Source organism: Numida meleagris, chromosome 10, assembly GCF_002078875.1.
Source record: "Numida meleagris isolate 19003 breed g44 Domestic line chromosome 10, NumMel1.0, whole genome shotgun sequence".
NCBI classification, from domain to species: Eukaryota; Metazoa; Chordata; class Aves; order Galliformes; family Numididae; genus Numida; species Numida meleagris.
The window spans coordinates 1,084,456-1,097,811 of NC_034418.1; the positions used below are offsets into that span (position 1 = coordinate 1,084,456).

At 46.1% G+C, this 13,356-nt stretch overlaps 1 protein-coding gene and 1 long non-coding RNA gene across 6 annotated transcripts in view; both read left to right on the forward strand.

The window, feature by feature from the left end:
* CTCF (CCCTC-binding factor) overlaps window positions 333-13,356 on the forward strand; it is a 28,817-nt gene continuing 15,793 nt past the window's right edge. Inside the window, exons 1-2 of one of the 5 annotated variants that reach the window (XM_021408025.1) lie at window positions 9,774-9,841; window positions 11,062-11,219. Coding sequence is in view for 1 of the 5 variants with exons in the window: in XM_021408022.1 (XP_021263697.1) it covers window positions 3,400-3,420 (21 nt within the window). In the remaining 4 variants the exon portion in view is untranslated. Of the gene's footprint in view, window positions 3,421-9,773; window positions 9,911-11,061; window positions 11,220-13,356 lie in introns of those variants that run through there. The other 4 variants (XM_021408024.1, XM_021408023.1, XM_021408022.1 and 1 more) reach the window with 4 other exon arrangements.
* LOC110404136 lies at window positions 11,226-11,708 on the forward strand. Its single transcript, XR_002442066.1, has 2 exons — window positions 11,226-11,433; window positions 11,525-11,708. It is a non-coding gene; the product is annotated as an uncharacterized LOC110404136 (long non-coding RNA).

The window sequence follows — 13,356 nt, forward strand, 5'->3', positions numbered from 1 at the left end:
GCGCCCGTGGAGGCCGCTGCTTCTCATGGTGCAGAAAGGGAAATCACACGCGGTTCTGTGTGCCCTGCATCAACTTTACATTTCCTGAGACGCTCAGGATTTCTGTAGGTGCCGTCGGTCGCACTGCTCTGCCTGTATCAGGCGGCTTCGACACTGTGTTTTGTCGCGTTGTGCCCGTCCTTTGCTGCTTAACGCAGTCCCCAGGACTCAGCTCTGCTGCTGAGAGCACACCCGCTTTCCTGTTGCTGACTTCCTATTTTTTACCCGGTCTTCCCCCCCCCCCCCCCGCCTGCTGCCAGTTGGTAACGAACCCCAGAGGTGTCGTTAACAGCACCTGAGCCGCTCTGTGTACCACTTTGAGATTTGTTTCAGTGCAGGAAGTGTGTAAATGTTTTCTCAGGTCCCACGGTTCACCCGTGCAGAGCCTGTTGAACTGGTGGCTGTCTTTTGGGCTTAAGGAGTGGCTCTGAGCTCTGGTTCCTCCTTCACTCCCATCTCACCTTCTGCATCATTGCAGGAGAAATCATAAAGACTGAAGGTCTTGAGCATATGAACCAAGCAATGCTTTTTTTCTTTTTCATTACGACAATTGATTTTCTTACTTCCATTTTGCTTTTTTGTTTGGGCTGCATTTTGCAAGTACTTGGAGGGCTGCGGTCCTGTTTTGGGGGGCCCCGTGTACATCCAGAGGTGACTTTGGACGGAGGCTGTCACCCCAGTGATGGTTTGGTGGCACCTCCAAACTATCAAACTCCAAACTACAGCAAGGACATGGTCTCTGTGCCCCCTTGCTGTCCTAGGCAGGTGCAGTGGGACCAGCACAGGTTGGATATTTGGATAAAATTATTCTCTGAGCGGTGAGGCACTGGCACAGCTGCTGGGGGGAGGTGGGGGAGTCCCCATCCCTGGAGATGTGGCACTGAGGGACGTGGTCACTGGGGATGGATTTGGGTTGGACGTGGTCATCTTAGAGGTCTTTTCCAACCTTAATGATGCTGTGATTCTAATGCTCTATTAATATCTTCTGCATTTGTAAGAAAGATGCTCAGAGCGATTTCCTTAACACTCATGAAACTCCTTGCAGGATATTTTTGAGGCAGTGTCAGAGTAAAAGGTGCCGAATTGCACTTGTTATACTCCCCAGTGGGCCTGCAGCTGAACTAACACAGCTCAGGGAGTTCGCTGAGCTGTCACTACAGCGCTGAGCCTGCTGCAGCTCCTGCCCACGCCATCAGCGAGGGAAAGAGCTAATCCAGGCCCTGCTCCTGGTGCTGGCAGGCTGTGTCTTGGCTGTGAACTGATGTGTGTGTTGTTACCAGGCTTTGTGGCTGCAGGTCAGGAGCTCTCTGGTACTTCTGTCTAAAAAGGCCAGAAGCTGACCTGGGTTGTTTTGGGGTTTATTCAATATTTATCTAAATAATTTATATAGGATTAGTCATTTACTTAGGAATTTCTCCTCTTCCCGACAGTGCTTAGTATCCTGCTTTTCTGCTAATGTTTTTGGAAGGGTGGTGTGGAGCATTGCTGGGCTGAGTGCTGTGAGAGGAGCCAGCGTGTGCCTTGCCCTTATGCTCTGTACCTGGGCAGATTCAGCACTGCTGAACAGCAGCGAGCTGTGGTCAGCTCTTCCAGCTCTGTCCAGACAGTTTTCTGTATGTTGGTTATTTCTGAGGGAAAAACCAAAAGCGCATAAAGTCATAACCTGCAATTTAGGGAAGAGAACAAGACCAAAGTTACCATTGCTGTGCGAATGAATGTGGGCCATCACGAGTACAGAGAAGTCAGCCCTGTCCCATTGTACAGAGGAAGGAAAAACGAATTCCTTCCGTGCTGCCGCTTTCTCCTGTCTGTGACAGGGAACTGTTTCCTGGCCTGGCCTTGGATCTGGCAGTGGCGTAGCCAGGAGCCCACTAGTAAGCTGAGCAGTGAGGTTCAGGGCTTCCTTCTCCTGCCCTTTGATTGTATTCCCAAAAGCTTTGCATAGTAACTGTGATTCTTCCTTCTGGCTGCTTTTGCATCTCTTACCCAGTCTTTACCAGAGATTGAATGCTCGAGAGAGCAACAGAGCATTGGGATCACTGCGTGCTCTATAAATCCTTAGCATGAGGAGCTGTCACTGCCACTACCTGTGGGCACGGTGACTGAGCTGCTGGGCTTCTGCTGTGGAGCTGGAAGAAAGCACAGCTTGGGCTTGGTGCTTGCTGTGCTTGTGTTAATGTACTGACCTGTGCCCAACTGCAAGCCCGGTTGCTTTGGCTGGTTTGGATGCCTTGCTCAGCCTGTTGGACCAAACCTTGGCACTTAGTACAGCTTCCACCTCCGCTGCTCTGCAGTGCTGCATCTCTGCACGTAGATCTGCGAAATTCCCTTTTTTTATTGGTAAAAATGATATTTACTGCTCATATAAATGGTTCAGAACACTGTTCTTGTGGCTTTTTTTCTCATTTTTTCTGCTGAATCCTTCCTACATGTACTGTAACTCAAGATGTTGCTTTCTTTTTGTCCTGAAGGATGCTTGAGTTTCAGTTAAAGCACTGTTCTGCTGCTCCTCCCACTCCTCTCCAAGGATCTGTCACTCTTCAGCAATTGTATGGCGTGTGCTTATTCTAGACATGCTTAATAAGTAAACTACATAGCTGCTGGGCTAAGTGATTTCACTATCTTTTTGGTTAACAAAAATAACCTTGAAAAGGGGAGTGGAGTCCACACGAGGTGGGTGGGGAGTTGAGTTTTTCAGCTCGTGTTAACGTTCAGGTACACTGAGCAATCCGACCTTGATGTTTAATACAAACAGGAATCTTACTCTACTATAAAAACTCGGGAGCTATCAAATCTTGATGTCTTTCCAGTATGGTTGTTAACGAGTGAAACAGGGGCTGCTCTCAAGGAGTGTGCCATTAATGTGCATCGCTCAGGAGATGCGTGATAGAATAGAATCCTGAAGAGCTGTTCTTCAGCTGTCCCTGCAGATGAGTGTGCAGATAACACTGCGTCTTGGCTCTTTACATAAAGGTCTGATTTCATGGACCCTCCCAGCTTTTACTCCTTTAGGGTAGGGCTGCTTGCACCGTGCTGCTGGGTGCTGTCCTTGCAGCCTGGTAGGCTGCCCAAATACACGCTGCTTTGGCACCGAGCTGTCCTCATCCTCTTCATACTCTGCTGCAAAAACAAACCCCTGAAGTTTCTAAAGCCACTCAAGCGTAAAGGCTGCGTAAAGAGGCTGTGAACCAAGTTCAGTTAATACTTAAAATCTTATTTTACCTCTCTTCTTTTCTTCCCAGAATCTAAAAATTTATGTTGACTTCGTTGAACACGTCAAATTCTAACCAAATGGAAACCAAAGCACAGCATGAAATATACCTTTGTCTGTATTAATATGCATGAAGATTAGAAGCTTGTATGTCTCTGAAACATCAGCAGGTAAAGCAGCTCTCTGTGAGCTAGAGGAGAAGTAACATCTGTTATGTAATTGGACCGAGTTACTTTACCTTAATGGGGAAGTCGTAGCTATGCTTATTCCCTCTAGAGGTATTCAGAAATAGGTTGCAGTTCTGAAAGCTTCTATTTTAAAAACCGGAGGGATTTCAGAAGTACATTGGGATGGGGAAGGGGTGCTTGTCTTGGCCAGCACGTTTCTTCCCACTTGGATCACCGGAGCATCCGTGGCTGTAACAGCAGGAGGGGTGCTGTGTAGATGAAGCACTTTGGAATAGCAGAGAAATGGCAGGAAATGAGGGAAATGTGTTGGTACTGAAGGAGGTGAGGTGGGTGAACGTGGTACCGAGCGCTGGAGTGCAGCGTGCACACACGGGAGCCACCTTTGGTTTTGACCAGCTTTGCTCAATGTTTATGTGCAGATAATAGTTCAGATTAATGCCAGCTCTCCCATGTGTTAACGAGAGAAACATGTAATCCATCCCAGTAAATAAGGCTTCAAGGAAACCAAAGCTTGGTGAGTTTACTATTTGACTTTGGTAAAGGTGTCTCGAGAACCTTACAAAATGAAAACTGGGGCACAAAATCAGTGAACGCTGTCCAGTTTGGGATAGTTCAGGAGCAGTCCAGGGCTGGAGGGGACAGAATAGTTTCCAGGGAGCTTCAGCAAAAGCTGATAGTTGTCACAATTTCTCATTACTGATTCTTGTTAGTGCAAAATGTCTGATTTGAACCTTGTGTGATAAAATTGTGACTGATGGCATGGCAGAGGGCAATAAGGCAGCAGTCGTGGCTGCGAGGCAAAGCAGGAACATTCAAAAGTGTGTGTCAAGGCTGCAGTATGTAAAACTGCACGCCTGGGAACGAGGAAACGTGGTGAATTTGAATTGAGACAAATGGTATCCTAGAAGGCGGTGGCAAAGCTGTGTTTGGGGAGTTCAGTGGATAAGCAGCTTAAATGTGAATTTCCAAGGTGATGCTGTGACAGAGAAGCTAATGTAGTTGTCAGATGCCTTAATGGAGCGAGCAGAGCTCGCGTTCTTACCTGTGCGGTGTGAGGGGAAGTCATTACCAAGATACAAGGTATAGCTCTGGAGTCAGCACTTAAAAGCAAAAATAAGGAAAAAAAGCACTGAACTGCAAGGAGAAATAAACTCCCAGGGAGCTAGGAAATAGTGCTGTGCAGCAGAATGTTGCTTTACTGTGCTGCTTCTGAGCAGAACCAAGAGGTGGCTTGATGAGCCCTCTGATATCCCCCTATTGTCTTGCCGGGGTGATCAGTGAGCTGCTTTAGTCTTGCTGGCACACACACAGGAAGAATTTGTAGGCAGATAAATCCAGTGTACTAGATGTAAGCTGTTTTCACCGTGAAGGTGATGAACCTTTGGGTCACCTGCTAAGAATAGTGGTGTGTTTCTCCATTTCTTCACATCTTTGCATCAAGATTGTGGGGAAAAAAATACTGGAAATCATTTCAGTCCGCTGCGAGGCACTGAACTTCTTTTGTTCAGTTATTGGTTAGCAGATGACAGCAGGCTAAGTGTCTCTAGGTGTGGAGATGGCTGACATCTCCAAGTGCTTTCTGTGTCTTACGTATGTTAAAAAGATGGGAATGGGCCAAAGTTAGCTTCAATCATCTCAGCTGCGGAGCAAACTTGAAAATAACCCCTGTGGTCTTCTGGCTGGTAGCTTTAGTACATCTGAAGCTTGAGTTTGGCAGTTTGAGTTTCTCCTGGCCGTTTGTAAGAGGCCAAGTAGGGTAATTCAAGAAAACAAGTGGTTTTCAGTTTTGTGGTTGGTTTGGTTTTTTTTTTTTTCTTTTCAGGATTCCAGTCTGTGTGCTGCGATAGCTATTCTGCAGTGCAGTTCCTAGCACTCAGGCAAGCCTGACTTTCTGGATGGACACAGTGAGTCCTGTGGTGAGCCTGCAGTTCGTAGGGGGAAGAAAGAGAGGAAATGCACCCCAGTTGGTGGAGAGTTTGCAGGAGGCTGTGGAGACAGAGTAGGTCTGAAAAGCATCTGCAGATCCAGAGACTGACTGAGGTCCCTAGGCCCATGGCAGGGCTGTGGGTAGCTGCAGGCAGGACGAGCTCTGGTTGCTCTCCCTGTGCACTGTTTCTTGCTTGAGCTCTGGGGGAACAGGCTAGTGGGCTGGATGGACACTGCTCCTACTCTGTACAGCATCCCTCCTGTTGGAGAAGGCTTTCGTCAACAGGTTGAAAAATTCCATGCAAGTGAGCTTACAGCTCTTGCTGCAGTGGAATAACACCAAAGAATTTGGGAAGCACTGGTTTTCCTGGCAAATTCAGTTGGTTTCCATCAGGACTCTTGTGACTTCCTCTACTCGTGTGCGTCGCCGGGCAGTGAGTTGGGCAGGGTGCTGAGTTTGCATGCTGCTTCTCACCCACACCCCAAAAACAGGCGGGGGGCAGCCAGGTGGAAGGGGAACAGCTGCAGCTCTGCGTTTGTTTGGGGCCTTTGTGGAACCAAAGTGTCTCAAAGCATCTTGGGGGGAAAGCAGAGGCTTTCTGAGAAGGTCATTTAGACCAGGAGTACTGATCATTTGTGATATTTGTAATACAAATATTTGTAAGTATTTATGACTCTTCTGAAATAGAGCAGTAAATGAAACTGCATGTTTAAAATCACTGTGAAAGGAATCAGATTATCCTATTGTTTAACAAAGAAATAAACATCATTGCTCTGGACTGGCTCCTGGAGGAGCTTTCCACTGCCATGGAGCCAGCAGTGATTTTTGGCAAGTTTCTTCATCTTCTCATGTAGCTTTTCCCTCTAGTTGTATTTGGTTTGCAAAGCTGTCACCTTATAACCAATTCTAATCAGGGATTTTAAAGGAAAAAAGAAGGAAATGGTACTGAATTAAAATTGCCCCTAAATTGGGTTGTACCTACTTGTCTTGGAAATGTTATATTTTAAAATGGTAGCTTTCTCTTACGTGCAAGGCTGTTTGCATTGGAGATGTAAATGTCAAACTTTAGTTTTGACAGATCAGAGAATATCCTAAAAATGGCAGGCTAGTGGTTTCAGCCAAAGTGTCCCAGTTTATTGAAACTCTTTTTTTAAGAGGATGGAAGAAGTTAGTGTTGGGCAGCACGCCCGCTGAGTATATAACTTAGTGCAATTTCTGAACTTTAAAGGGAGATTTATTGATTCTTGTGCTTACATTGAATTCTCAGAAGGTGCTCACTGGTTACTTGATCCTTGCCTGGCCTCCATGTTAATGTTCTCCTCCCTGCTCAGCAGTGACTGTTGCTGACTCCTACCTGCTCTGCTAGCCCTTGTGGCTGCTGGAGTGTTACGTGAGCCCAGAGTAGTTGACACTTGGCTCCTGTTGTGTGTCTGGAAATAATTTTGTCCTCCTGAAGCAGCTCCGAGCAAGGAGGTGACAGTGGGTGCTTGTCCTGCCCTGTTCACAGTGTGGCTCCCGCCGGTTCCTCTGTCCCCGTTGGTCAGTGGTGCTGCCCATTAATGGTTCACGTCCTGGAGTTGCCTCTTGCAATGGGCTGTCCCTGCTGGCAGGTGGGCAGCCCTCACAGCCTCCCCCAGCCTTAGAGACAGGAACTCTTGTTATGGTTCTGCAGAGAAGTGCACATGGTAGCCCTGGTTTCTTTTAAGTGTCTTCTTTTTTCTTTATTAGTTTGGATTTACTCATCGTGGTCTTGGGTTTTCTCTGACAAAATTGAGATCCACTGGCAGTACTGTTTCTGCCTTTTCTATATGAAGTTCATAGAAGAGCTTTTCTCTGATGTTGGTGTTTGTGCAGCCCTTTTTTGACTCGGTATCACGCATGGTTCTTTTTATCTCCTAAACGTGTATATGGTGAGTCTCTGCTCTTAAAGTGCTGTTTTCCTAAATTAAAACTGAGAGGTTTCACACATTCACCCCTCAGAAAGTGCAGGTCACTAGCAAATTGCCCAGAGTGGCAGTGCATCTCCATGTTAAAAACACACTAAAAACTGCTTGGTGTTTGGCATCTTGCAAAAGCACTGCATGTCCCCTGGAACGTGCATGGCAGAGAGTGCTGAGACCAACAAATCCATCCTCAGAACAGTGTAGTTGTAAGTGCACACATGAAAAAGAACTCACTATATTTGAAGTTTAGATTTGTTCATCCTTAATCTTCATATATTCTTGTGCTGGAAAATGACAAAACAGTTTAGGTTGGAAGGGATCTCTTGAGGTACAGCCCCTGGCTCAATGCAGGGCTAACTATCACATTAAATGAGGCTGTTTAGGTTTGTATCTAGCAAATATTTTCGGTATCCAAAAGATAAGTCTTCTGTATCTGAGTGGCCTGTTCCAGTGTCTGACCTCCAGGCATGTGGTTTTGTCTCCCTGCCCTCCCATTACGCAGCTAAGGCAGCAGTGAGACCTCTCCTTTGCCTTCCCACTGTTGTGTTGGTGTGCACACATGGTGTGTCCTGCCCTCAGACTGTCTCAGTGCTCCTCTACGGAGCTAAGGGAGCTCAAAAATGGGCCTGTGGAGCAGTGATGTTTCCAGATGATCCTGTTTTCCTTCAAGCTTATCATACCTTACCTCCATGCCAAAGATCAGATCGGAAGGGAAATCCATGCAAGGTGTTTGATGCCAGAAAACATGCTGGTTCCTTTTCCAGTAAACAAGTGCAGGAGTGGCTTTTCTGCCCTCTGACATCACCATGGAGCAGCAGATCAGAACAAGTATGCCTTCCTTTTTATAACGTGTGCATTTGTGTTGCTGGAAGACGTTACTCCTTGGGCTGTGCATTAGTGAGGCGGTGTTTCTTGAGTGGAGCCTGAGCTGCATACTGCAAAACCTCTTGGAAAACTCCTGGAGCCTCTTGTCTCAGGGAGAGTCTGTGCCTTTTGGAAGGAGAAGGGCAGGAGGAGAGGAGGGCAGGGATGCTTCCATTGGGTTCAGTGGGATCTGTTGCAGGGCCCTGCTGTGTTTTGCCCAGTCACAGGACGTGTAAGGTGATGCAGTTCCACGTGGGAGATGGTTGCTCTGCCCCACCTGTCTTCCAGTGCTTTGCTCTTCAGTTTATTTTGTGTCAACTTACAAGCTGTTAAGCTTTAGGAACTATCCATCCTCCCTGGTGTTACAGGTCAGTAACAAAAATCCCCCTGTTAACAGAAACCCTTTTATATCCCTCCCGCTGAGCACGAGCTCTCAGCCCTGGTGAGGATGCAGCGTGCTGCAGCAGCATAATGTGCCCTTAGCAGTGGGGCTCCCCACAGCCCCTCCGAGCATCCCCTTTTCTGGTCAATACCTCCAGCTTATGGGATTTTTATTGAGTGTTGACTGGAAGGAGATCAATTTTGAATACTTACATTGGAAGCTTGCTGTCACCGAACGTTCACAGCTCTCCCGAGCTTATCAGCAGTGGTCTTTGAAACTGATAAACAATTAAAAATAGACTTGTCAAGGAAAGACTGCAGCCAGAAGCCAAAGCTGAGTGCTTTATACTAAATAAAAAACAGGAGAGCCAGGGGAAGAAAAAAATACTGAAATTCGAAGGGCCTAGAACCAGCGTGAAGCTTAACACTGTGTGGCACGGACCAGTAGCACATGCCTGGTTTTAGAATGCTTTCTGGGGGTTGCTTACTGCTTCCAGGGATGTTAGCAGGTATGCATACTAAGGACAGGATTACAGATGAAGAGTGATGTGTTGGCTTGTAGATATTTTAGTTCTGTAAAAGTGAGTATTTTAAGCTCTTAATTGATGAGGGTACTGGAGCTTCACAGCTCTCCAACTGGCTGAGGCTGTTCTTCTGCAGAATAACAAGGTTAGAAGTGTGTTAGAGCTGGTTCTCTTCCTTTATTAATAGTGCTGCTTGCTAAGTTGACTGTGTAACGGGTTATACTTGGTGTAATTTACACCCCTGTGACAATAAAAATTATTTTGGTGTTGTGATTTGGTATTTCACAGCGCCGGGTGAAATGGACATCTGACGTAGATGTGACCAGCTCTAAAATGTCATACTGCACTCTTAGCTTGATGCTTGATCTACAGAGTTTTTGGTTGTAGGGACTTCAAATGTTGAAGAGTTTGAGAAGAGGGTGAGAGAGCAGTGTGTAAAACAAGGTCACTCTTGCTGGTAAAAGCACGAAAGCTGATGGAAGGACTCAATGGGTTTTGTTTAAGGCTTGCTGAAAAAGCGAGGGAGTCCTCAAGCAGTTACCAACGCTGTTCTTAGAGGTAGGGAGCTACACATTTTCTGCTTAAAAAGCATTAAATGTTCATACAGTGCTTTTTTGTCCCCTTTCTCTTCCGTGTAGTTGTACTATTCCTACTCACCTGTTCTGTTCCAGAGTGCATTGTGACATCGAGCTGCATGAAGAATAGCCAGCATGAGGAGAACAGATCAGTCCAGGCAGAAGTGCAGAAGCATCAAGAACATAAATGTAAAACAAGGGGTTTCAATGTGTGGTATGCATTCCATGCTGAGGCACTAGCTTCCTAAACACTTAAAGGTAGCACTGTGCAGGAAGAATCTCTCTTGCTGTGCCTTCTCTTTTGGTTTGCCAGAGAGTTTGGTCACACCAGAGACCTTGTCTGCATGGAAATAACTCTCTTTTTGGCTGCATGAGTTCTGGCCTCGTTTCCTGACCAGCTCGTTGCAGTCTTGGAAATCCTTGTGCTTGCACAAGGAGTGGTTGAGGTGATGTGGGTGGGAATGAGTGGGCAGTTTAAGGGCAGGGATGGCTTTGGCAGCGTTAGCCCAAGAGCCTGGAAAATGAGGCTTTAGTCCTGGCGGATAAGTTTGTTGTGTGGGTTTTTGTTGTTGTTGTTTTGTTCTTGTTTTCCCCTCCAAAGTTGAGTGCCTTTGTGGAATTCTCATCTGCTTCAAAATCTGATTGTAATGGCATTGCTAGGGCTTGGTCTTCATGAATGTTTTGAGCTTGAGTCCAGGTGCATTAAACAGCTTAAAACTTTATCACGAGGGCCATTGCCTAGGGTTAACGTGGGTTTGATTCTGTTTGTGTCTGTTGCAGCACTTAGTAATTCAGTTTAACTTTCCTGAGATCTGTGATTCAAGAGTGAGGATGACTTAATCTGGGCTACAGGCATTTGTCTCGTCCCATAGGTGTTTCCAGAACTCCTGGAATTTCCTGTCTCTGCTGGAGGGACATTAAACTACACCTTTCCAGCTGACAGCCCGACATTAAACCAGCTGGCACTGACCTTTATTTTCCTTAATGCATCAGGGTGTAATTTGTGAGGTGATTAACAGTTACAGCATGCAGAGCTGTTGTTCCGTGGGGCAGGAGCCACGGCACCATCCCCAGTATGAGCACTGCCTTCTGGGATTTGAAACCCCAATTCCCTCATGCAGGTAGAGCATCACTACTTAGTGTTTGTGCAAAGATGAAAGCAAGAGCTGGTGCCCGAAAGCTTGTTCCTGGGTGGTACTTCATCTACATAAAGCCCTGGAGGAAAACAAAACCCAAACACTTGTACCTGGTTATGAAGTCTCCATGTAATGTGTTGCACCGGTCTCTTCCTGGTGTAGCAGTGGCTGGAGTTGCTGTTTCAGTGTTATACAACACAGCGTGGGATGGCTGAAGTATCCTGCTCTGGTCAAATTGGTTTTTAAAGAAACACCTTTATTTGCTTTTCACAGTTTGTTAGTATCCTGAATGAAAGCCTGAATCGATGAGTGAGGGGCAAAATGACCACAAGTACTTGTTGATAAAACCATTAACTTCTTTCAACATCTGCCTACAGAAGTAAGCTTTCCCTTTTGTGGCCCTGGACTTCACAGGCTGGTTGGATTTGAAGGTAATACCTTGAGAGCGATGGAAAAGTATTTCAGTTGTTCCAGTGATCTTTTTGTGAGCCCCTTCGTTGCTTTTACTTTGTGATTTATTTTGTGAGGAACTATAAATCAGATGAAAAACGAGTTCTTCTGTGGCTGTTACTTCTAAATTGTAAATCTTTCTGTGTTTTACATTGGATAAAACTGCATGCTTGTCCTTGTGAATTGAACTGTCAGGTTAGTGAAGCAGAATACCTTCCTTCATATATCAAGAAGGGAAGCATTTCCAAAAAAAAATAGTTAATTCATGTTTTTCTTCTTTCACTAGAGAGTTCTGTGTGACCGGAGAACTGATGTCAGCTAGCGAGACTGCAGTAGCAGTTACTGGAAGAAATAAGAAAAAATAAAGCTAGTTGTGTAAGAGTGTTAGTTAACAGTGCAAGGAGAAATTAAGGAAGAATGGAACAAGGCTTGATTAAGAACGAGACAATGTAATAAAGCTGTCCCAACTACCTTCTTCTCATTGCAGCCTGCTTTCTTGGTGAAGGGTTACCATTAGAAGCTGAAAGAAGTTAGCTGCAGCCCGAGAGACTTGCATACGTGTGGGATTTCTGGTCATAACTTCAGCAGTTTTTCATGATCCAAGTTTCAAAGCGATTCCCATTGTTCTCTTACACTTTCCCCTCTGTGGTAGGCTACATCTTATCAAGGCATAGTCATTGGTGTAGGTTCTGGAAGGTCTGAACCAGTGGTGTGTGCTGTTCACTGAGAAGTAGGTGTCGATGGTGGCCACGAGTTCTCCTCATTTGCCATTATCATCTCCTGGGGCACGGGGAGTGTTCAGAACAGCTCTGGTAAAATCCCTGGGCAGGAGCAGCAGCTGGGAAGATTACTGTCCTGTGTTAGGGATGTTTGGAGATGTCTTCTGTAAAAGGCAGCTGTAGGATGGCTCTTGGGATGCTCTGTAAGCCTAATTCACTGCCCACAGTGGTGCTGAATGAACTGCATCCCAGGTGACAGACTGACTTTGCTATTGGGGAGTTATAATAAGGGCAAAAAGTTAAAAAATGTGGATAACATCTGGCTCAAAATGTGGTGCCTTCGCATAATCATCAGTGGCAGGTAGCTTTGGTTCACAGTGACTAGCTGCATGAAATAGCGTGTGGTTTTGATCACAGTTGAATGCTATTGATCTCAAAGAGGAGGGCACCCACAAGCTGGCTGTGACCCATGGGATTGCACAATGCTTGAGTGGAAGCAGTTTCACTCTTGAGCTCGCTGAGTGGGCAGAGGATAGTACGGAGTGGAAGGCCAGAGCTCAGGGTAGCCACCTGGCTTCGGAGACATGAGGTTCCTGCTGCTTGAAGTGGTGCTGGCACTCTTAACCTACCTCTGTGCCTGCCCAAGCATTCGTGTGGGGGATTGCATCAGGCACTGAGTGTGTTCTAATGCAGTTAACCATTCCTTCCTCTATGAGTTTTCAGCTGGAGTTAGTTATTGAGCATGTTCATTATGCAGGTGAGTGAGTTGTTCTCTGTCAAAGCAAAGGAAGGGAATGGCAAAGGAAGAGGTGCGAGCAGCTCTTTCAGCAGCAGCATGGTGTTTTCCTTCTTGAAGTGATTGTGAAACAATTGTGCAAGTTTAGAATCTTGCCTCCTGTTTGGTTAATGACATTAAAGGTGGTTTCCTCATGCAGGTAATTTGACGTAGGCGTCCACTTAAATGCTTTGAGTCGTTCCTTGGGAGAATGTGCTCTTCTCCCTGCCCTGCTGGGGAGGCCAGCCTTCAAGCACAGGCAGCTTGGCTGGGTAACAGCCCATAGGACTGCAGACACTGTCAAAGCTGTCTGACCACACCCCATCCCTTTGTGGGCCAGTACTTAGGGAAGCCATCCTTCCATAGCTGTACATTGGTAGCCCTTTACTGCAGCTGTGGCTTCTTATTTCCATGGCTTTCTCATGTTGACAGGCCCCTTCTTGCACACAGAAAAGCCACAAGCGTATTAACACGTGATGAAGCTGGTGTTTTTCTTTTTGCTTGTTCTCTATGGAATGGTTAAAAATATTTCTCTAAGTAGCTGCTTAATAGTGAACCAATGGGAGTGCCTTCTGAAAAGATGATTAAAGCTGTAATAGATGTTTGTCAAGTAGTACCTTTGAT